We start from the raw sequence: 25,051 nt of genomic DNA, 5'->3' as shown, positions 1-25,051 counted from the left end.
TGCCAGCCGCAAACACCACCAACTGATTCAAACCACCAAAAGGACCTCCTTCAAGGAACGCATCGACAACAACGCGCACAACAGCAAAGAGCTCTTCAACACCGTGAAGGAACTCTCCAACCCCAGCTCCAGCTCTAACGACATCCCGCCGTCACAAGACCTCTGCGACTCCCTAGTCACCTTCTTTTACCACAAGATCGCAGACATCCACAACAGCTTCAACACTCAGACCCCCCGACAGCCACCAACACCTCAGACTCACAGCCCCCAGTCACACCAACCTCCTGCTCTCCTGGACCCACGTCAATGACGACGACACCATCAAAATCATAAACACCATCCACTCCGGCTCACCATCCGACCCCTGCCCTCACCACATCTTCAACAAAGCAAACTCCATCATTGCACCCAAACTGCGGAAGATCTTCACCAGCTCCTTCGAGACCGCCACCTTCCCAGAGAGCTGGAAGCACGCCGAGATCAAAGCCCAACTCAAGAAACCCAAGGCGGACCCAAAGGACCTCAAGAACTTCCACCCCATCTCCCTGCTCTCGTTCCCGGCGAAAATCATCGAGAAGATTGTCAACAGGCAACTGACCCACTTCCTCGAGGAGAACAACACCCTGGACTCGTCCCAATCCGGATTCCACTGCAATCACAGCACCAAAACCGCCCTAATGGCTGCCACGGATGACATCAAAACCCTGCTGGACAACGGCGAAACTGCGACTCTCATCCTCCTGGACCTCTCAGCCACCTTCGACACCATCTGCCAACACACCCTACACACACGCCTTCATGACGCAGGTATCCGCGACAAAGCCCTGGACTGAATCACCTCCTTCCTCAGCGGCAAAACCCAGAAGGTCCGCCTCCCTCCATTCCGATCCGAAGCCACCAAGATCACCTGCGGCGTACCCCAAGGATCATCTCTCAGCCCGACCATTTTCAATGTCTACATGGCAACGCTCGCCAACATCGTCCGATCGCACATCCTCAACATCGTCTCATATGCTGACGACACCCAGCTGATCCTCTCCCTCACCAAGGACCCCGCCACCACCAAAACCAACCTCCACGAAGGAATGAAGGCCGTCACCAAATGGATGAAGAACAGTCGCCTGAAATTGAACTCAGAGGTCCTCATCCTCAGCTCCACCCCCACCGCCTGGGATGACTCCTGGTGGCCGGCCAAACTGGGAGCTGCACTGACACCCACTGACCACAAACGCTACCTGGAGTTCATCCTGGACTCATCGCTATCAATGACCTAGCAAGTCAACACAAGAGCTCCCTCCGACTCTCCACCTCCATCACGAGCGGCCCCTCCGCCACCACAGAACACCATCACTTCCAGATCTAGACCAGCCCTAGAACCACACTGCGCAGCACCCTCACATACAGACCCCCAGGGCCATGGGCTTCATTCACCAAAACCATCGCCGACCTCATCACACCCCATGCCATCACCTCCATGGACTACATGCTCATCTCAGACCTGAACTTCCACCTCAACAAACCCAGCGGCCGCAGCTCCACTGCACTTCTGGACAACCTCGCCAACATCGGACTTAAACAGCTCATCACCACCCCTACCCACAAGGCAGGACCCACCCTCAACCATCTTCGCAGGTTTGAACAACATCCGCTTCAACCACACCATGCAACCTCCATGGACAGACCACCACTGCGTACACTTCCTCATCAACAAAACCACGCCGCCCAAACCCAAACTCCGCCCTCCACGAAGAAACTGGAGCAAAGTCACTGAGGAACAACTCATCTCTGCCCTCAACGAGATGCAGCCACCACTTCTACTGATGCCAACCTCGCAGCCAAAGAACTCCACAAATGGATAGCCAACTGTGCAGACGAGCTCGCACCCTTACGCAACCCCGACAAACAACACCCCAGAAAGGCCACCTGGTTAACCACCAACCTCCAAGAATCCAGAAGCACCAGCAGACACCTCAAGAAGAACTTGAGAAACAGCAAAACCTCAGAAGATCGTACCACCTACTAGAACGCCATGACAGAACATCACCAGCACATCAGATCCACCAAAAGTACCTTCATGCAGAACTAGATCCTCACCAACTCCAGCAATTCCAAAGAACTCTTCAGTGTCATCCAGGAATTAACCAAACCTCACAGCGAATCCATGGACATCACCCCCTCCTATGACCTCTGCAACAAGCTCAGCTCCTACTTCCATTTGAAAATTAAGGGCCTCTACGACAACTTCAATGACCAGAGACCTGACTGTGAAACCACTCCCTCCTCCAGCAACACCGACCAGCCCACCATCTCCTACTGGAACCCAATCACCACCGAAGACACCACATCGACAATGAAAGGCAACCACTCAGGAGCCCCCATGGACCCCTGCCCCCGCACATCTTCCATAGAGCCACCGCCACCATCGCTCCGGAACAGCAATGCTCCATCAAAGCCATCTTTGAAACCGGCATCTTTCCTAAAGATTGGAAAACCCCCTGAGGTCAGACCCCTACTCAAGAAACTCTCAGCAGACTCCACAGACCTCAAGAACTGCTGGTCCGTCTCATTCCTCCCCTTCGTGGTCAAAGTCACAGAGAAGACCGTCAACGCACAACAAAAAAGAATTCATCAAAGAAAACTCCATCCTCGACACCGCCCAATCCGAATTCTGCAGCAAGCACAGCATTGAGACTGCTCTACTCGCCACCACAGACTACATCCGCACCCTCCTCGACCAAAGACACCCGCAGCCCTGACCCTTCTCGTCCTCTCTGCAGCGTTCAACACGGTCACCCACCGCACACTTACCACCAGACTCCACGATATCGGCATACAGGGAACCTCCCTCGACTGGCTTCGCTCCTTCCTCACCGGCAGAACCCAAAGAATCAAACTGCCACCCTTCCTCTCCGAACCCACAGAGATCAACTGCAGAGTACCCCAAGGATCGTTGCTCAGCACTATGCTCGTCAACATCTACATGGTACCCCTCGGCGCCATCGTAAGACAGCAGGGACTCAGCATAGTATCCTACGCCGGCAACACCCAGCTCATCCTCTCCCTCACCAAATGGGTGGAATGAAAGATTTTGCATCCTGGATGAGCAGCAGCTGCCTGAAGCTCAACTCAGAGAAGGCAGAGATCCTCGTCCTCTGACCCTGCCCTCTGCTTGGGATAACACCTGGTGGCTCATCGCCCTCGGCAGCCCTCCAACCCCTACGGACTATACCCAAATCCTTTGCATCATACTCAACTCCTCCCTCTCCATGGCCCGACAGGTCAACGCCATCGCCTCCACCTGCTTCAACACTCTCCGTATCCTCCACAAGACCTTCAAATTGATCCCCTCAGAGTCAAGGAAGACTGTCACCCACGCACTCATAACCAGCAGACTGGACTACGGAAACACCCTCTATGCTGGGATCAACAAGTCTCTGTTCCGCAAACTCCATACCATACAGAACACAGCAGTCAGACTCGTCCTCAGCATCCCTTGACACAAACACATCACCCAACACCTGCGCAACCTCCAGCAGCTCCCCGTTGAGAAGATAGTAACTTTCAAGATACTCACCCAAGCCTACAAATGCCTCCACAACACCGGACCTCAATATCTCAACAACAGAATCTCCTTCCTCGTACCCAAGAGGAACCTCCGATATACCGCCCTCACCCTTGCCAAACTCCCGCACATCTGCAGAGCAAGAGCAGGTGGAAGAACCTTCTCCTACATGGCAGCCAACACCTGGAACAAGCTGCCAGTCAACATTAGACATGCCCCCACCCTGCACATCATCAGGATAACCCTCAAAACCTGGCTCTTCGACTGACCGGAGCTGCTCCCCCCTCCACCACAACCTTGAGACCCTCACGGGTGAGTAGCACGCTTAATAATTCCCAGATTGATTGATTCATTGCTCCCCGTGGCACCCCCCATATTTCAAACCATGGAGCGGTTCCTGAAAAAACACTCCCCGCGCGAGCTAAACACACGCCTCCACACAGATATGCAACACACAGCACCAGTGCGCAAGCCGTGAGCCCATTGGGATTGGGAGACTGCGATGGGCGTCCCAATCACACAAGACCAATAAACATTTTGCTGCACGCTGGTGCTCTCCTTCTCCCCAAACTACAGACTGCAACTTATCCACTTTAAATTCCTCCACAGTCTCTACAGGAGACCAGTCTGGCTCAAAAAACTAGGCTGAGGCATGCTCCCACCGATGTAGCTCACCTGACTCAATGTTTCTACAGCTGGCATTGGAATACCCCCAGGTTCAGCACTATTGGGCAACTGTGTTTGACGCATTTGAAGAAATGACAGGAGCCTCTTTAGACAGATACCCCTTGACGGCGTTACTTGGCTATGTGAAGGACCTTCGGGCAGACAGCAGGAAGCTTATTGCGCTGCTATGCTCTGCTCTTTGCCAAGCGATGAATTGCAATGACATGGGGTAGGGCACGGGTACCACAAAGAGAGGCATGGCTCAGTGATGCGGCGTTTTGCTAGGATCATCTGTCCGCATACAGGAACCTAAAGCAAGCACAATCTCGACAGAAAGAGGTATGGGGCCTGCTGCTGCAATACCTGAGATAGCACGCGAAAACAGAGGAGCTGCTGCATCCCAAATTCCAGAAGATTAGGGATACCGTAGTACACATTCAACACGCACGATAATAAGACTGATTCGCGATCCCCTGGCGTGACGACCTTGAGCGTTTTCCCCCTTCTGCACTCTTCCCCTCTGACCTCACTCCCCCCCTCCTGGTTGACTGTAGTGGAACGTATTTCTGTGTTGTTTTGTTTATCTTGTGATTACAGAGTGGGCTTGGCAATTAATCGATTTATACCCGTGCAGTGGAATAATAGAAGAGCTGATCCAGCTGCAACTTTAAAAAGCACACATGTGTGATGACTGATTTAAGTTTATAGTCTTGGACAATGAGAAGAGGCCTTCCTCTAGCATGTGTGCTAAGGCGAAACGCAGGCACTGGTTCACCGAGTAAGCAAGTAAGTGCCTGTAATCTAGTTGAGTGGCGGGTCCGCTGCTACAACAGAACCTCAAGCGTGTGTGCTAAGGCGAAACGCAGGAACTGGTTCACCGAGGTGAACCAGTGCCTGCATTTTGCCTTAGCACACACACTAGAGGTTAAGTGCCTGTAATCTAGTGGCAGGTCCGCTGCTACAACAGAACCTCTAGCGTGTTTCGCCTTAGCACACACGCTAGAGGTTCTGTTATAGCGGCGGACCTGCCACTCAACTAGATCAAAGGCACTTACTTTCTGGGATCTCCGGTACACAGGAGCTTCCCTTTTCCTTTTTTACATTCCCAAGGACTTATCCGTTTATCCATTATACCTAAACCAGACCAAGACATCCACGCTTTTCCATACAGCCCTGAAGAAGTCACAGGATACTTCCCATTGTGACGAAACACACGTTGGCTGGTTGTGTCCATTAATGAAATAGATGAAACAAATTGAAGAAATTCTAAACTACTTGAGTGGACCTTATATGACAATTTTCCAGACGCAAGAGACTTTCCTAACCATTATATTTACCCAGTAACGTATGCCCGGGACTTTGTGTTTTTTATTGTATTAAAATTTTGATTTTTCTTGTGTTGTGTTTTCACTTTATTACTGTTTAAGTGCTGCACACATACTTTACATATTGCCTCTAAATTAAGCCTACCTGCTTTCGTGCCAAGCTACCAGAGGATTTAGTGACTTTGGTGATTCACCCAGACAAGAGTTGTGGCTGTTGCTTGAGAAGGGGGTCACACACCTCCGCAACCAATAATCCAGTTGCTCACATTTTTGCTCAGTTGTGGGATTAAGTACTTGTGTTTGTGCAGTGCCATTCAGTGTTTTTGTTTAACATTAGAAAACCGTTATAAATAATTTGATAGCAGATTCAACCTCTTTTTAAATTCTCTAAGATAGATCTCTTTTGCTTTTTACAACTTCACTTCTATTCCTCCTGACTTTGTGCACCTGTGGCTCTTCTGCAGCAAACATGGAGTTTGAGCTCAACATCCTGGACAGCTCCACTGCGGGTGAGCTTAAGAAATTCTGCACGGAGAGGAATCTTCCACCAAACGGGAGTACCAAGAAGCATTAGCTCTAGAATGCCGTCACAACCTGATGAGAGGCTCGCCAGTTGCAGGCTACAGCACAGAAGGAGGAGGAGGAGGTGGACCTTTAGGAGGAACAGGAGGAAGGAATGGAAAGTGAGGATGACAACCCTCCTTGTCATCATTCCAGAGGAAAGAGAGGCCCCGCAGGAGTAAAGGCCCCTGCCAGATCCCTTGCCAGCAGAAGCATTCCTACCCATAATCTGTCCCTGGAGGACTTGGGGGACAGGAAGGCAGAGAGGAAGTTTAGAGTGCAACTGACCAACCTGTAAAAAGGAGGCAGATGAAAGAAAGGCTGAGTCATGTAGAGCCCTAGCACAGGAGAAAGCAAGAGCTGACAGGGCCCTGGAGGTAAAATAGTTACCCTGATAGAGAAGAAGAGTCCGCTGGCTCATGAAATGTGTAATCAATAGCCTCAGAGTCCAGCAGCAACTGTGGCAGTGACTCCTCAGTGCCCAGTGGAGACAGTAAGTTTCACATTCCCAAGAGCCTGGTGCCTAACTTAGCTGTAGGGGGTGACAACGATAAGTGGTTTGAAGTCTATGAGGATGTCCTAAAGATCCAAAGGGTCCCTGAGGAGGGTTAGAAGGCCAGACTCTGGAGGTACATTCACAATGAAGGCAGTGATGCACTGTTAGATGTTGGAAAAGGGACAGAAGTTTAGAGACAGCCAGAAGTTGCCCTAACGTACTTGAGTGGATTATGTGGATTACTTTTGTAAAACAATGTATGGTTGGTGAAGGGCAGAGATATGAGCATTTATCAAGGGCTGTGCAATATATTTGCCTGGGACCACATGTTCAGTTATTGTTTTTAAGAGTTGCGCCAACACTTAGTGGATAGTAAGCTTGCTTACATCAGGAAGCTGACTAAGGAGGCGGACTGTTGGCTCAGGACCAGGGTCCTCAAGAAAGTACCTGTGAGAGACACCAGGAAAGGTGGTTCAGGTTTACTGACGAAGAGTGAGGCGGAGGTCCAGGCTGACACGGACAGGTCCCAGAGTAAGGTGGGGGAATGGTACCCATGGCCCTGTTTTGAAACATGGAGGAGGTTCTCGTTGTTGGTGGGCCAGGGACCCCATTTCCAACCCCATTGCTTTGACTGTTCCCACAAGCAGTCAGACTTTTTCTGTCCTAAGAAACCACCCAGTGGCGGGACCTCTACAGTGCTGACCATGAGGTCATTAAACTCCACATGTAATTTGTGCATACCTAAAAGTAGCAAACTACTGAAGATCAACTGTCTGAACCTGAAAACCAACAAGAACTAAATCCTGATCTTCAGGAATAGCACTTTACCGTGGGACTCCACCTGGTGGCCAACAGAGCTAGGACTGACACCCACTCCCATCACCCATGCCAAGAACCTCGAATCATCATCAACAGCAAAATCTACATGATCATCCAAGTCAACGTTGTCCCTGCCTAATGCTTCCATATTCTAAAGGTGCTGAGGAAAATGTTCAAATGGCTCCTAGTCAGCACCTAGAAAATAGCCATGCACACACCTCACAAGCAAGGATTAACAAAAAATACAACAGATGGATGAGACCATGCAGAACTCAGCGGCCAGAATCAATCTCAATGTACCATGCTACACGCATATCAAAACACATCTGAAGGAGCTCCACTGGCTCCCCATATAGAAACAAGCAGACATGCCATGCATACTGAAACAGATCAAGCATCTGACCCTTCTCCTACATCGCACCTAAATTGTGGAACGACCTAGTGCTGCACTTAAGAGCCTCCTCACCTCTTCTTGAATTCAAAAGAAGCTGAAGACCTGGCTTTTCGAGTATCCCCACTAGGTCCTAGGTTGGACTACATTCACACCTGCTACGCGTCAGAATACCCTCCTGGTGAAAGGTCGCACTATAAATCTATATATCACATAACATCATAACATAACATGAGAGACTAACTTGAGCATTCTTTATTTGCATGTAAACATTTTGCTAAACATTCAAATACACATAATTGCTTCAGGTAATAGACGCAGACTTCAAGTAAATACATGTTTTAATTATTTTAACAGTAGTTTTCTGATAAATGAAACATAATATATTTGTGAAGTTAGACTTCAACACTAACTGTGTCGAGACTGCAAAAGTGTGATAAATACAGTCAAGCTGTAGCCATTTCTTCAGCCAGTGCTGTCTTTGATTATTCACTCGCCGCTTGTTGTGCTGAGGCCAAGGCGGATCTGAGGATTTCAACGAATCGGAACACGTCATGAAAGGAGTTGTAGAGAGGAGCGGGAGCCACACGAAGAGCATTCGGCTCACGCACATCACACTGAAAGAAAAGAACACAACATTCAATCAAATACACAAAGCAAACATATTTCAAAGTCAAAGTAACCGCTCTTTCCTTCAAAATGCATCATGCAGGTGTTTTACACTGCACCCGCAGAAGAATAATGATCGGCAGATTATAAAATTCACTGCATCTCAAATAATTTCGGGTTCGCACAATGGGGTTTCACCTTCGTCAAAAAGTCAGAATTTTGATTATAAAATCTTACTTTCGCTGGAGTGAATATGAGAGAGCAATGTTCTTTTTATTTCCACTACAGCCATCCCATGGTCCTGATAAATGTATGTTCTGACAGCCCTCCTGTAAAACACAATATTTACAGGTTGACTGACCGGATCGAGGCCAGCATCAAAGAGGAGGTCTCTAAGATGTTGGCGTTAGGGGTTATAGAACCCTCCAACAGTCCATGGGCCGTCCCAGTGGTCTTGGTCCCAAAGGCTGCTGTGCCCGGTGCCACTCCAGAACTGTGGTTTTGTGTGGGCTACCGTGGGCTCAATGCCATCACCAGGACTGACGCACACCCCATCCCCAGAGCTGATGAGCTCAATGATCGGTTGGGAGCAGCCAAGTTCCTCAGCACGTTTGATGTGACGTCTGGGTACTGGCAGATTACCTTAACCCATGGAGCCAAGGAGAGGTCAGCATTCTCAACCCCAGAAGAACATTACCAGTTCCGAGTGATGCCCTTTGGGTTGAAGGATGCCCCTGCCACCATTCAGAGGTTGGTCAACCAGGTGTTGGCTGGACTGGAAGATTTCTGTGCTGCATATGTGGATGACATTGCAGAGTTCAGTTCCAGCTGGGAAGAACACTTGCAGCACCTCAGGGAAGTGTTGAGGGCACTGCAGAGGCCAGGCCTCGTGATCAAGGCCAGTAAATGCCAGATCTGGCAGGGTTCTGTGGTGTACTTGGGACACCAGGTAGGAAGCGGCCAGGTGGTGCCCCTACAGCCCAAGATTAACACCATTCTGGCTTGGGAACCCCCCAAGACCCAGGCAGAGGTGAAAGCCTTTTTAGGGCTCACTGGCTACTACAGAAGATTTGTTTATGGCTACAGCACTATTGTTGCCCCCTTAACGCAGCTGACTTCCAGGAAACAGCCCAACTAGGTGATCTGGACTGAGTCCTTCCATAAAGCTTTTGATGCCCCTCAGATGGTTGATGCTAATTAGGGGAGAGAACCCAAAACTGTTGAGGTGGTCCATCTCCCTACAGGGAGAGGACTTTACGGATATCTGTACAGATGTCTGTCCAGGTTCTTCCGCCTTAGTGAAGAAAACTCCCAGGAGGGTGGGCAGCTCACCCTATTTTAAGCTGGAGGGGATATGTGTTAGACTTGGCATCTTTTGGCATGTTTCCCCTGTCTTTTGGCTTTCTGACCTCCTGGTTTTGACTCTGCTTTTGCTGGTCTAGAGTCAATGTGCACTTTCTCACTGCTGTTCAATGTTAAAGTGCAAGTGCTCCTCTTGTAAATTGTCATCATGGATTGGTGTTTCCATGATTGGCATATCTGCTTTACTTGTCAGTCTCTATTATAGTGTACTGTGTGTGTCCAGGGCCTGTAAATCAAATGCTACTAGTGGGCCTGCAGCACTGATTGTGCCACCCACGTGAGTAGCCCTGAAAAGGTAACTCACACCGGCCACTGCAGTATCTGTGTGCAGTTTAGTCCTGCCATGTCGACTTGACAAGTGCACCCACTTGCCAGGCCCTACCCTTCTCTTTTCTGACATATTAGTCACCCTTAAGGTTGTCCCAAGGTACCCCTGTGGGCAGGGTGCAGTATATGTGAATGGTAGGACATGCCCTGGTATGTGTGGCATGTCCAATTAGTGAACTACTGCCAATTTCGTTTTTCACTATTGCAAGGCTACCTGTTTTCATAGGATAGAATGGCGAGTTTGCTCATAACATTTTATAAACATAACTACCCCTTGGAATAAGTTAGAAAAATAAAGTTTAGTATGCCTGAACTCAGAATCTAAAGATGCATATTTTAGCAAAGGTGATTTTGGCAGTCTGTGTTTGAAAATACCACTTTTAGAAAGTATGTATTTTCTTGCTTAGCCATCCAGTGTGCCTCTGCTGGGTTTGTGGATTGACTGTCTGGCTTTGGGATGACAGGGGCTGGGGAGGAGCAGTGGCTCCAGAGAGTCTAGATGGGTCACTGATGGGGTGAATAGACCTGGGCTACATTTAGAGGGAGGAGATTTCCTTTTACCTGAATGGGCCTGGTCTGCCTCTGACAATATTGTCTCCACCTCCTGCCAGGAAGCTGCACCAGGGAGGACAAGACTAGTTCTGGTTAACACAGACACTCTCTGCCTCCAGAGAACAAAGGATTTTGGGCAATAAAAGGTGGAGCCCAAACTCTTAAACTTTAGAACTCTTTTGGAACCAAGAAGACTGCCAATAAGAAGAACTGGAGAAGCTGCGAGGAGGGACTACCACTTCGCTGTGTGCTTTGCTATGTTGGTCTGCAGTGGCTGCTTCTGTCTTGGGCAGTGAAAGGACTGGACTGAACTTTCTGCAACTTCCTTTTTGTGAGTTTCTCCAAGGACTTGAGGAAGAGCTTGCCCCCTGTTCAAGAAGTCTCAGGAACAGCAAAGACTTCAAGTTCTTCTGCCATCAGCACTGAGGTCTGTGTGTTTTGTGCTGCAACAGAAGAAAAGCACCTCAACGCTGTCTATGATGCTGCTGCTGACTCTGTGTCCTGAAGGCACTGCAGAGGACACCGCCGCAATGCCGCACTGCAACCCTGGTCTCACTAACGACGCCACCTGATTCTGCCACGAGCCACTGCTTGCACCGCGACCTGTGCGCACCGCAATATGCACCACCTTGCTTCACGCCGTCACCCTGGTATCCCCAACGATGAAGCTCCACGTCAACATCGACACCACTGCTTGCACCGTGGTTCGAGGGCACCGCTCATAAGTTACACGATGCACCGTCCTCATCCCGCACCACAGGCTTGGTCTACCGCCCCGGCACCATCAACTCGAGTCGAAGACAGCACTTCAGTAATGACAACACCGCTGCTTGCACCGTGACCTGCCAGCACTGTGACGAGCACTGCAACACTTTGCATTGCAGCTCTGGTCTCACCGATGCAGCTGGATGACTGTCAATGAGCCACTGCCTGCACTGCGACCTGAGGGCACCGAATGCCGCACTGCTGCACTTTGCCCTGTAGCCCCCATGCCTGCCGATGCCCGCTCTCCCGACTTCAACCGCGAGGATTTCGATCTGCAACACATGTGACTTCAAGAGCCTGATGACTCCGGAACCGACCTCCGGAACCGACGTCTGCGGACGCCAACCTTTCGGGACTCATCGAGAGGGCGCTGACACCCTACCTTTCTAAAGGTACTGTTTTGAGGTCTTCCTGGCACCGTAGCTGGCCTGCGACATCATGGTCAGCCAGAACTGTTTGGATTTGTTGTTCACGACGCCGTGATAGCCCCCGACAGAGCTATCGACTTCAAGGAGCTATATTTTAAGTATATTTTGATTACTGAAGATTTCGAAGTACTGTATTGTGGATTTTTAATGTTTTGGTCTTGTTTTGAGTATATACAAATATTGGATATTTTTCTACACTGGTGTGGTGTCCTTTTGTAGTGCTTTTGCTGTGTTACTGTTGGTTATTTGCAAATGCTTTACTCACAGCCTCTAAAATAAGCCTGACTGCTCATGTCAAGCTACCAAGGGGGTGAGCAGGTGTTATTTTAGGAGTTTAACTCCCTTATCATGACTAGAAGGAAGGGTCCCTACTTGGACAAAGGTGCAAACCCTTTCCAACCAGAGACCCCCATTTCTAACAGGCCTGATTTAGAAGTTGGCAGAGGGGAATACTCCCTCATAAACATGACAGATATCCTGTTCACCACATTACAATCACATTCTGTCCTATGAGAATCCTAATATGGCAGGCAGGAAATCTGTCAAATTTGTGACAGAGTATTCCCTCCTCCGACTTCTAAATCATGGCCTAAGTCAGAAGGTGAAACATTTGAAGAGAGCAACCTGCTTGGGGTAGCTGACCTCGGTACATCACGACCTGCCAGAATTCATGCCTGGTTCTCGGTCAGCCATCAACAGCGACTTCTGTTTGATGCTATGAGCCCTAAAACATTCAAAAACCATATCTCTTTTACCCTCTATTGTGTTTTAGTAATTCTTGTGAAATTTTTCTTCTTAAATGTTTCTCTATTTGTAGAAATTGATTGTGCAATTTTCTTTTTTCATCATTTTGGTACTGATAGCTTACAAACATTTCCTTAGGTGAAGCCTGCCTGCTCTGTGCCATAGCTACTGTGGGTTGAGCCGATGGTTATTTATTGTACTTTTGTGTTCGTCCAAACACGATTTTGAGCTTATTACCTGTGAATGATTCACATCCTCCCTAACTACTAACCCATTCTCTTACAGGTCCTATTTACGTCTTCTGGATGTTTAGAGTTATACGTACTATCCACAGACCCGGTAGGCTAATGGGAACAGTCACATTAATTACATGGTGATCACTACTCATAACGGTTTTCTAATTGTGATCTACATTTGGGTGCAAACATTGTATCCAGGGTATGTCTGCTGAATGTTTGAGGCCTGTACTTCTTGGTTTCATATTCATAAGTGCTCTTGGATGGTGTCCTTCAGGTGTGTCAAAAAAGATGATGAGGTCATACAAGATGCATACAGTTTCTGTGATCGACATTTATGAGTCAACGAAGTTAAGAAAAGATCTTATAAATTCGAACTTCAGTTGTGAACCCTCAGTTTGCAGAAAAGGGGCAAGTCATTTATGTGACATGCTGAGATGTGCGAAGCACTCGTCACAATTCTAGGCCTGAGTAGGAGTTCCTTGTAATATTCCGACCCATGTGTTAACTTCTGTTTACGCATGAGTTGGAATTACAAGTTTAAAGGTATTTATCGCATCCGATAATTATCAAGTGTGTTAAATAGCTCACCCTTCATTAAAGTTCAGCAGGTCAAACCTGCCGAAATTCAACAAGGGAAAACATACAGTATTACCATGTCATGCGGTTTTTGGTGCCTCAAACACCAAAATCTGCATGCAATTTCCCATGACCTAGGTGTTGTTTATCAAACCTGATAAATAACGCACCATGTGATAGTGTTATTTAACAGGGGAGATAAAGAAAGCATTAGCTCGTAAACAGGCCTTCGGTTTAGCAGACAAAGGTTCCAGAAGAGGGTATTTTGCACTGGCGGCTTCTCGGCTAAGCAAACACCAGGAGACGTGGGTCCTTTGCTCACCGTGCCATTGGATTCAAGCTGGCCTGGCAGATGAGGGGTAATACCCCAAAACCGGTCCCAGGATGCTTGTTTCTGGCTTAGGGAAGACCTATCTTGGCAGTTCGGACTGGACTGTTCCAGAGGGGATGGGTCAAGACTGATTTGCATATGGCTGTGTCTAAACTGGGGTTGCATTGTGAGAAAAAGAACAATGGATTTAACCCAGATATCTTGACTGGGGGTGAATGTATGCTTTATTCATCATTCCATCCATCATTTATTTGCATAGCACTTAGTGTAAATGAAGGCATCAAAAACGTGTAACTCAAATGCTAGTTACCATAAAGGAGTAGAACACAAACATTTTTTAACAAACAGGGGGAGGGATCACGAACATGTGACATACATCAATTATGCCTTCTATTTATTTTATGTGAGTACTTTAATGTAACTCTCTGTATGCATGAATATATATGCATACTTTACAAAAGTTTTTTCCGATTACAGGTGATCGACATGACCTCATTTGTACATGAATTAAAGGTTCAGGTATTGGGAATTACCTTAGTGAGATGGGTATGCCCAGATGTGGGTCTCTTGCTCACTGTGCCATTGGATTCAAGCTAGCCTTGCTGATCAGGGATAATAACCTGAAACCAGTCCCAGGATGCTTGTTTGTGGTCCAGGAAGGACCTAGCTTGGCAGTTCAGGCTGGACTGGTCCAATGAGGGGCAGGGTCTAGACTGATTTGCATGTGGGTGGGTCTAAAAGAGCTGGCATTGTGAGCAAAATAACTATGGATTGAACCCAGGTCTCTTGACTGGGGTGAATGTATGATGTATTCAGCATTCCATCCATCATTTGTTTGCGTAGCACATAGTGTAAATGAAGGCATCAAAAACGTGTAACTCAAATGCTAGTTACCATAAAGGAGTACAACACAAAAATGTTTTTAACAAACAGGGGGAGGGATCACGAACATGTGACATACATCAATTTTACCTTCTATTTATTTTATTCGAGTACTTTAATGTAACTCTCTGTATGCATGAATATATATGCATACTTTACAAAAGCTTTTCACCGATTACAGGTGATCGACATGACCTCATTTGCACATGAATTAAAGGCTCAGGTATTGGGAATTACCTTGAAGGCAATACAATGGCATATTTAATTAACATTTTGAGTGATACATAAATTATAATCAATAGACAGCAGCTAGACACAGTACCAGGAGTTATAAAGCATATGGTCTTGAACAATACTTACGGCTACTCCTCTCCTTTCTAGCTCCATGAAAACGACTGTGATTGGTATAGAAAATACTAGAGTGAGCTGGCACCCCCTTTCTTCAGGCTGTGAGGGGGTTATGATTTTGATGAAGGCATCCTGTGGACGAACCTTATCCTTGACGAAGTAGTGTTTGATCAAGTACTCCAAATAACCCGTCAGCAGAACAGATTTTTTTCTTAATGCTTTCATCGTGGTTTGTTTAAAGACCTAGTAAAATCAATGGAACCGATTAGGGAGTACTAATGAGCGGATGACCAAAAATAAAATATAAAATATAGTTTAACAAATACTCGATATATATGCTAGCAGTAAGGTCCTCAAATACCAAGAAAAAGGAAATGTTCAAATATTTTTCTTCTCAAATGTATGGAACTAACAATGGAAAGAGGCTAAGTCCGTATTATGTATCAGATATGTTACGTTTGAAAACTTTGTAAATAATAAAATACGTTTAAAGCCCTTCCCAGATAAAACGTTCTGAGTCATAAAACATTTAAAGTAACCCGCCTTACTATCCTTTATCAAAAGCCTAAAACAAAATATCTTACGATGTGAAAAATCTGTTGAGATCAACAAAAACGTACAGAAATAAAATATATGTCAGTATATTCCTTACTGCCATTCAACAAAAGAAAAAAACAAAACATCTTTTTACCACTTAAAAAATCTGTCAAGATCATTAAACGGGTATAGACAATATCAATGTCCTTTAGTGACAAGATTTATAAAGATGGGTGAACTTGATGTTTAATATGTCATTTTACGCTGTATTTTTATATCCCACTAATCACCCGTGAGGGTATCCAGGCTCTCTGGAGCAGGTGTATGAGGCCAGCCCTGGGGGCTTACTTGAAAAACCAGGCGTTCAGCTTCCTGCCAAAGTCAAGAAGAGAGTAGGCGGCTCTGATGTGTTGCGGGCAGTCGTTCCTGGATTTAGGGGCCAGGTAAGAGAAGGCGCAGCCCCCTGCTCTGTTTTGTGTTTGCATGGGGTATGTGCTAGTGAGAGAAGGGCAAAGCGGGGGTGTCTGGAAGGTTGGAGGGAGTGAATGTGGCAGGCTGTACAGGTAGGCAGGGCCAGCCTTGTAGAAAGTTTTGCAGGTGTGGATGGGGAGTTTAAAGTGTGTGCACTTGTGTACCAGGAGCCAGTGGGAAAATGGACAAAGATAATGGGTTTATTATTGGTGAATTGTGGGAACAGTGATTTGTTAAAACATTATTAGTTTGAAAGTAGAACTGTGCTGCGGTGTAGACTTTACTGGGTCCAGAATCACCATTCTGTGCTGTAATTGCTCCCCAGAACCATGCAAATACAAGTTTTTATTTCCAGAATGGGAAATAATGAGAATTATCGGCTCCAAATTCACGTGGTTACCGCAACTCTGGGGACAATTATGCCCCCATTTACCACCCGCTCTGAGCACATAGGGCTGCATTTTATTTTCAGTCAACAGAAATTCTTGACAATATTTGTTGGTGATCACAATGACAGGCAGAACTTTGACTTGTTTCCTCAGATCATCTTGAAAATGTTGTTTATTCCCATTAGTAGTTCGTAGGGCTGGTAAATGTGAAATGTTTGTGCTGTAGGCTGTCCCTTCCATCAACAAATCCTTCCCTTATTTCAGTCTCTGCTTATAGCACTTTTTTCTAGTTTAACTGATTATGATCTTAACAGGAGCAGCATAGGTTAGACATGCTTACAGTTCCTCTAGTCTTGTATGCTGGAGTTTTTTGTAGGGCAAACTTGACAGGAAGGTATCAGAGCGCTTTATCTGAGCACCAGTTGCATTACAGACGGACACATTCATCTTGTTAGGCAGAGGTAGATTAAATGATGTGCTCAGAATCACAGGAAGTTGAGCATCCCTTGCTGAGACTCGAACCCAGTTCCCCAGCTTCGCCATCGACCACTCTAGCCATTAGCCTAAATCCTCTCTTAACCCCTTCAGTGCCCATGACGAGATGGTCTCGTCATGGGCCGCGGTTGCGCTGTGCCCATGACGAGACCATCTCGTCATGAACCCCGCCCGCTAATAGAAAGCCCGGCACAGGGCGGGGAAAGGGCGGGGCACGCAAGAGGTTAAACATCTTTGATCACATAATCCATCCAATCACTTCATGCTGAAAGCAACTCTCATTCTGCGTGCTTCACTCACATTAAGAAATGGTCTGTGACAGGTCGTCCCTCATACATGACCTAAGGACTGATAAAACCAGACTAGGATCGCAACTTTGCTGCAGTGCTCCTTTGCCTTTTTTAAACAAGCATTTGCAATGCAATCGGTCTCACCTCTGAGACCGTATATGTATTTAGGTATATAGCACATTAGCCTGGGTGCTGAAACATCTACTGTTCTTTAACGTGGAGGAACAGTAAGCACCAAACTGTGTGATACGCTAGGTATGGGAACACATGGAGAGAAATATTGCCTTTCAGCGGGCAATGGTATAGTCCAAAGCTCTGTTTTTAATATAAAATCAGGGCCTTCTGTGGTCATATCACAGAAAATGTAGGATTTGAAAAAAATATTATTTTCTACTGGTGCTCGTGGAAGACAATTTCTATGGACTGGAATCTAGAGAATGCTAAAGTGATTCTGGTATTTTACTGACCTCTGCTGGTCGTTTTCTATCAAGAAAATTAAATAGAGGCAGTTGTCAGAAAAAAAGAAAAGAAAGTTCCTCAGCAGAAAGCAATTCTGGTATCTTACTGACCTCTGCTGGTCGTTTTCTTGCAAGAGAGTTAAATACAGGCAGTTGAACAGAAAAAAAGTCCCTAAGCGGAAGCAGACAATTCATGAGGCTGATCTCCAGAGCCCACAAAGTACATATACATACAAGTATATAATAATAAGTATATACTAAAGTATATACAAGAGGTCTTGAATGCTCGACATGTAAAAGGAGAAATCCCTCAGCAAAAGCAATTTTCCAGCATCAGTATGGAGAAACTGCCCATTATAAGTTTGCACAACTTTTGATAGAATTCTCTCCAACACCAATTGATGAATCCTAGGGTATTTAAATTGCACAGGCACAAATATTTTTAAAAGGCATACTATTCAGATAATTAAGAAGACTTTTTTTATCTACAACACGAATTATTACTCGATTCATTCCACCAATTAGCTATACCTCTTTAGAAAATTAAATAGAATAATTATGCCAATTTCATGCACACAGGTTTGTCCGCTAACATTACGTATCAAGCATAATAACATATACACTAAGTGGCGTATTCATTAAAAAATCAAGTAGTACATCATTGTCTTTTCCCTGTGCTGGTGCACAATGTGCCGCCTAGCGCCAAAGCAGGCACCTTTGCACTACGAAGCAAAGATGCTTTCGTTGTAAGCATGATTGTTTTTGTGCAGAAAGGGATACCTTCCTGAACAAAACCAATCCTCTGAGGCATTTTCCTCTTTCTATGTGTGTTGCAAAATGTAGCACACGTAGAAAGAGGAAGTAATGAGGAGAAGTGAAGATATTTCTTCTTGTTATGCTTCACCTGGGGAGGCGTAGCATTTTGACGCATTCCCAGGTCTTCCAGTAATGATACATTTGAAAATACCATAAAATCGATAGATGGATGAGGGATCACCCACACTCTACCCATGGAACTCCTCCCTGGGGCAGAATAATGCAACGCAGCTATTTGCTCAGAGATGCGTTACTCTGGATTTATCTGAGCAAACACAAAGAGATGATGGACGGAGCGCTGAAACTTTTCAGACACTCACCCCCAGTCACAGATCTGAGTTGAATCCATCATCGTTCTTTAGCTCACTTCGCCACCCCAGTTCAGACACAGCTATATGCAAATCAGTCTTGACCCTGTGCCTTATGGGAACAGTCCAGCCTGAATTGCCGAGCCATGTCTTCCCTGGACCTGAAACAAGCATCCTGGGACCGGTTTCGGGCTAACAGCCCTCCTCAGCCAGGCTAGCTTGAATCCAGTGGCGAAGTGAGCAAGGGACCCACGTCTGGACATACCCAGCCAACTTAGGGTGAACAAAGCAAACACAAGGAGATGATGGACGGAGCGCTGAAACGTTTCAGACACTCACCCCCAGTCACAGATCTGGGTTGAATCCATCATCGTTCTTTAGCTCACTTTGCCATCCCAATTCAGACACAGCTATATGTAAATCAGTCTTGACCCTGTGCCTCTTGGGAACAGTCCAGCCTGAACTGCCAAGTCATGTCTTTCCTGGTATGGAAACAAGCATCCTGGGACCAGTTTCGGGCTAACAGCCCTCTTCAGTCAGGCTAGATTGAATCCAGTGGCGAAGTGAGCAAGAGACCTACGTCTGGGCATACCCTGCCAACTTAGGGTGAACAAAGCAAACACAAGAAGATGTGTTGTTTTCTGAGGGTAGCGGTGCAGACCGACGCAGATTCCAAGCGACGTTGCAGGATCCATACAGGGAGGCACTGCCAACAATAGATGTACCTGACATAAATTCTGTACTCTCTCACGACCATTTATGTAAACAAAAGTGCCCAAAAAAACACAGACACGGCAATTTAATATTTACGATCTGTGTAACAAGAACAAATCATTCATCCCAATTAGTAAACAACTACCGCTGTGCAATTGGGTTGATATATAAAACCTTCAAGACTGATTTGCATATAGCTGGGTCTGAACTGAGGTGGCGAAGTGCGCGAAAGAATGATGATGGATTCAACCAGATCTGTGACTGGGGGTGAGTGTCTGAAAAGTTTCAGCGCTCCATCCATCATCTCCTTGTGTCTGGATTTATCAAGGCATGCAATGTTGCGCAGTGTGACCTTACGTTGCTTGATAAAACTAACTTTAGAGTTGTGTTGCTCTTGCACGCTGAATGCGTGGCAAAAAGGCGACACAACTCTAAAATAAATATGCACCTTAGTCACGCAGCCTGTCTGATGGTTTCAGGACATAGACATTTATCCCCAATGCCTCTCTACAATGGTCTACATACAGTCAGGGATCGTAGAATCCTTCACACAAGTATTCTTCATGACCAAATATGTCTTTAAAATAAACTCATTATCTGTTCATAGGTTGTGTCAGTATCTTTTTTAAATGTATGTCCTTTTTTATCAGCATTTAATTCATATTTTACAATGACAGAATCTCTGAGTGGATTTTCTAAGTAGAGGACCACTGGAGACTATTTTTTCCTGCCTGCTCTATAATATTTCTATACAAATTTGGCTTCTCCTTAATCAAAGTAAATAACAGCCCTAAAGGTATCATTCTCTATCTGGTCTGGGTTTGATAAATAACATACAAATACCGAGGTAGTCGTAATCGAGGAATTAGTATATCTTCTCGATTCCCCTGTCCTCCTGAGTTCTCACATTTGTTGTGCCAAGGTCACACATTAGTGTTAGAGGAAGAAAAACATGAGCAAGGATAAAAAGGCGAAAGACCTTCGGAGATAATGTTCATCACAAACGTAAATGGTCATTAAAATGCAATAATGAATCAGTGGGGAAAAGCGTTCACATCGCTGTTGGTACAATGCGGTACCATTACAACTGGGTCAGTACAACGACCTCATAGTTACCATGCATACCATTACAACGCAAGTCATTACAACGACTTGCTGTAGGGGGCTTTATGTGTTGGATTTTCAATCCAACACCTTCCCTAATGTTGTACAAACTGGAGTTGGAATAGTAAATTATACTATTCCAAACCCCAGCGCCCCCCCCACAGCAAGTCATTGTAATGACTTGCGTTGTAATGGTACGCGTGGTAACAACGCGGTTGTGGTACTGACCGTGTTGTAAAGGTATGCGTTGTAAGCGCATGAGTTGCAATGTCATATATTCTGAATTATTATGCTTATTTAGTTAGCAATGTTTTACTGTTCAGAAACTTTATTAATATAGAAATAGAAGACTTGACGTAGTGAATTAAAATGCTCCTGATGTTGTTGTGGCTAGTGCAATGCTTCAAGCTCAGCAGTACACTACTGTCATACCTTAAACTCCCTGGGCCTCATTTATGAGGCCCTACTGGCACTTTTGTGCTTCCGGAATGTCACTTTTTTGACGTTCTGGTGGTGCAATGTGCCAGGGCATATTTATAAGTCCATTTGAGACCCATTTATTTGTCTTTTAGTGGCCTTGGAAATATGTGCCCATTTCACGCAAAAAAACTGCGTGAAAGGGGTGTTCCATGGGTGTTGTTGTGGGTGTTCCCATGCAACATCCATGAAACCTAACACATTACCAGATTTACGAGAAATCTTAAACCTGGGAATACGTCAGAACCTAAAGCTACCCCAAGGGTGGCGTTAGGGAGGCACAATGCGGAGAAGTGTTTTTATTTTCCCTCGTGCATTCCTTTTTCTATGTGTAGTACAAGAAAAAGGAAATCTCCTCTTGTGATTGATTTTGTGCAAGAAGGTGTCCCGTCCTGTACAGAATCAATCTGCCCCGCAACGCAGGAACCCTTGCACCATAGTGCACGGGTGCCTGTGTTGAAGCATTGCAGCCCATTGTTTGCCGGTGCTGGGCAAAAAGGACAGGAATGTGTCGTAGCACATAGATACAGCGCATTCCTGTCTTTTTGCTTTGACATTGGGCAGGCAGCAAGATTCCTTGTGACGCTGCCCTACGTCAAAACCTCATAAATGAGGCCCCCAAAACTAGATCGGCATACAATGGTATCAAGGTGCAACAGTTTAAAAATTGAATTGCTTCAAAATATATTAATTTCCTGAAATTTGTCCGAAAGGTGATCATAGGTTGTGTTATGTTATGTTGTGTTATATTACGTTATGTTACGTTATATTATGTTATGTTGTTTTGTGTTATGTTATGTGTATTTCCATGGCAAACAACTCACCTTAGAGGGTATCTTGGAACTAGATAGATAGATAGATAGATAGATAGATAGATAGATAGATAGATAGATAGATAGATAGATACTATCTCTATTGATCTATGTCCATTCTAAGTTAATGAAGACAGTATTACATAAAATATGAAATACATCTGATACACATAATGGGAAAAACAGCACATATCACCTGCAAAACTGTGAGACATGTCTGCTGCATATGTGCTATAAATTACATTATATGATTTTAAATCATAAAAAGTTGTACTTGTATATCGAAGTAGCTATGGTGCTTTCTTTTATATTCCTTTACGTATATCCCTTTCTTGCTCTGTTGAGTCTTTGCCTGTGAGGTCAGATAGCATGTTTTATTTGTCACAATGAGTGTGATGTGAGAGTTAGGCGAATGAGAGTGATGCTGAGAGGGTTCATTCTACCCCTTGGGGGATGTTCTCATCTATCTGTAATCTGTGCTCCCCTATTAAAAGTGTATCTGTTTTACCATTGGCTTGCATGACTTGTTCAAGGAACTGACTTTAATTTACACAGTTTTATTCTGGATGCCAAGATAGTCGACTTATGTAAGAGATTGGAGTATTAGTTCAGGGGGATGAGAACTCACCTTAAATAATAAATACAATCCTTTCAGGAGAAACCACTGAAGTCACTAAATAAACCTGTGCTTAAACTCTGGTAGCCCTGGGCAGAATTTTGATTACTCCAGGGAAATTAGAGTCATTTTGGTAATTTCCTGCTATTCTTTGATGTGGGATTACCGATAGTTATGTGATTACTCCTCGCCTAAATAAGAGTAATTTGGAAGTGAATAATACAGTGAGAGAAAATGTAGTTAACTTGGGCTGCCACAAGCTATTCCTGTTTTGCTGCATTTAATGATGTTTCTTAGTGCAACCTGCATCCTTGCATCCTCTCCTGCATTTTGGATGCAAGAGTGCAGAAAATAGTGTTAAATGCCTTAAGTAAATTGGGAGATAATCTTAAAACAAAAGCACATTAAGCGAGTGTGAGTGGCTCCTCTCTCTCACTATCATGTGCTGTGGCATTTACCACTATTCCTTAGCTCAAAATGCATCCTTGCTTGCATTTTCGACAAAAGGGGGCATTTTGCAGTAAGAAATAGTGCTAAACACAGAATTACTCTTTTTGCGTAATTCAAGCATAATCGTGCATAATGTTTTGGTAATGTTGCTTGATTACTCTACATGGAAATATGTAACTTACGCACACTCGTACCCTCTGGTAACCTGGAAAAAAGCAGTCAGGTTTAACCTAGGGGCAATATGTAAAGTATTTACACAGTAATGTAGTGAAAACACACCACAAGAAAATCCCCAAACTATTTTAGAGAAGTAGAGTACATTTTAATAAAAATTGCATTACAAGTGGCAAAAATCCAATCAGTAGAACCAGAGTTATGAAATGTATAATTAATTTTAAATAGCAGCAAAAATCTTAAAGTGTCAAGCGTGGTCATCTGGTTGTGCTTGACCAGGACAAAGGCAAAAGTTAAGCCTGATTGCCATGTGGCGAGGGCTAAATACAGGGACCAGGTTTGTCTGGTGAAAAGTTTTACCTTCGGACTTAGTCCAAAGAATTGAAGTAAAACAATTCTCAGAAGGTCAAGACATCATGCTGTGACAGAAGAGGGCTCTATGTCATCGGCTAGCCAAGGGGTAAAGCAGCAGGAAGTGGTCAAAGAGGGCTCAAACTCATCAGTGTGGCTGTTGACTACATCTATATTCATTGACCTTGCTCTGATAAACTACTTTGAAACCCAAATCAGTTGACGAAGCATTTTTTCACACAGTGCCAATCATCAGTCTTCCTGAAATGTCTGCAATGACCTATTCTATTATACAGATCTTATTGTAGGCCAACAATTCAAACCTTGATCTTACTTGCTGCCAGACACCACTTCTCTGTCTGGCAGCACTCACCTAGGCAGCCTGTGGGGGCATCTCTTTAGCTACTCAGGTGCTGTGGATCTCAAGAAGGGAGCGTTCTCTGAAGTTGAAATGATTGCCTCCTGTCACCCCTCAGCACTTCCTTCCATCTGTCAGGCCTGGACTGTGTGTGCCCCTGATGCTGCTGTAACCCTGGGTCCCTGGAAAGGTCACTTACATTTTGGGAGACACAGTTCAAGTGATGGAGCACACAGAGCAATACTCCACTGCACGTCTCTCTGTGATCAAGTCTGGTTTTGATAAGCCAATTTGAAGTGGCAGATACCTTAAGTGCACAGATTTTGTATAGGTTTATCAATGAAGCACATTGTTCACAAGTAGAGTCAGCATAGTGACACCACTGAATAGTAAATGTTCCTGAAGAATTTGTTGATTTCATTTAAAGTGTCTAGGCCAGGAAAAGCTAGGCCCCAAACACTCTCTCCCATTTTTGGATTACAGGGATATTTTCCCCTATTCCTCCACAATGGTCAAAGATTTATAGCTGCTTAATAGTCTGATCATTTATTGTGACTATTAAAGTTGGTTGTTGAAAGTAAGTACTACAGATTCTTCGAGGCAGCCAGTTCAGTGCTGAGCACTGAACCATACTTCACATAGCCAAGATAAATGTCATAACCACATCCAGAGGTCCTGAAGTCAACCAGGGGGGGAACTAATAATACATAGAAAAACTATTTTCACGATCTGCCTCACACTAACACAAAGCATAGGGTGTGAGACTGTGATGATGATGCTAACCCATAAGTACTGTCTCAAAATCATCTCCTGTAACCTCTTAATGGGTCTTCTCAACAATGTCTTGAACCACTTTTTCTTCCAAATACCAGATATATTCCTCACCTCATACCACTGTTGGTGGTTTCAATTTGAGAATTTCACAATCCCCTCTTCAAATTATTTCCTTGAAACCCATGCAAACCTTCAGTTGGAAATAATTTATACACTGCAGTCACACAACACATTTGGGCTATTTGACACTACTTCAATTTGACCTAAAAATACCACCACCACCAAACACATTACACTGCCCTGCAACCTATCATGGCATTCAACATACCCCTACTAGCAAAACAACCTCCCGTCCCAACCATTTCTGGACTCATGAAAATCCTCTCCTGTCTACTATTCTACGCAAGTCTATACTTTTTGATCTCACAACATATACCTCCCCTATAAAGTCTTCGCTGCCCTAACGGAAAACAT

At 45.2% G+C, this 25,051-nt stretch overlaps 1 protein-coding gene across 5 annotated transcripts in view; it reads right to left on the bottom strand.

The window, feature by feature from the left end:
- Nucleotides 1-8,060: 8,060 nt before the first annotated feature.
- Nucleotides 8,061-25,051, bottom strand: part of KYNU (kynureninase) — a 996,465-nt gene continuing 979,474 nt past the window's right edge. For all 5 annotated transcript variants that reach the window (XM_085647553.1, XM_085647551.1, XM_085647555.1 and 2 more), the window contains 2 exons: nt 14,996-15,226; nt 8,061-8,437 (listed from right to left, as the gene is read on the bottom strand). In XM_085647553.1, the coding sequence (XP_085503679.1) occupies nt 8,306-8,437; nt 14,996-15,226 (363 nt within the window). In that variant the 3' untranslated portion in view covers nt 8,061-8,305. The remainder of the gene's footprint in view (nt 8,438-14,995; nt 15,227-25,051) is intronic.

Source organism: Triturus cristatus, chromosome 3_2, assembly GCF_964204655.1.
Source record: "Triturus cristatus chromosome 3_2, aTriCri1.1, whole genome shotgun sequence".
Classification (NCBI taxonomy): domain Eukaryota; kingdom Metazoa; phylum Chordata; class Amphibia; order Caudata; family Salamandridae; genus Triturus; species Triturus cristatus.
This window is presented reverse-complemented; position numbering and strand designations above follow the sequence as displayed.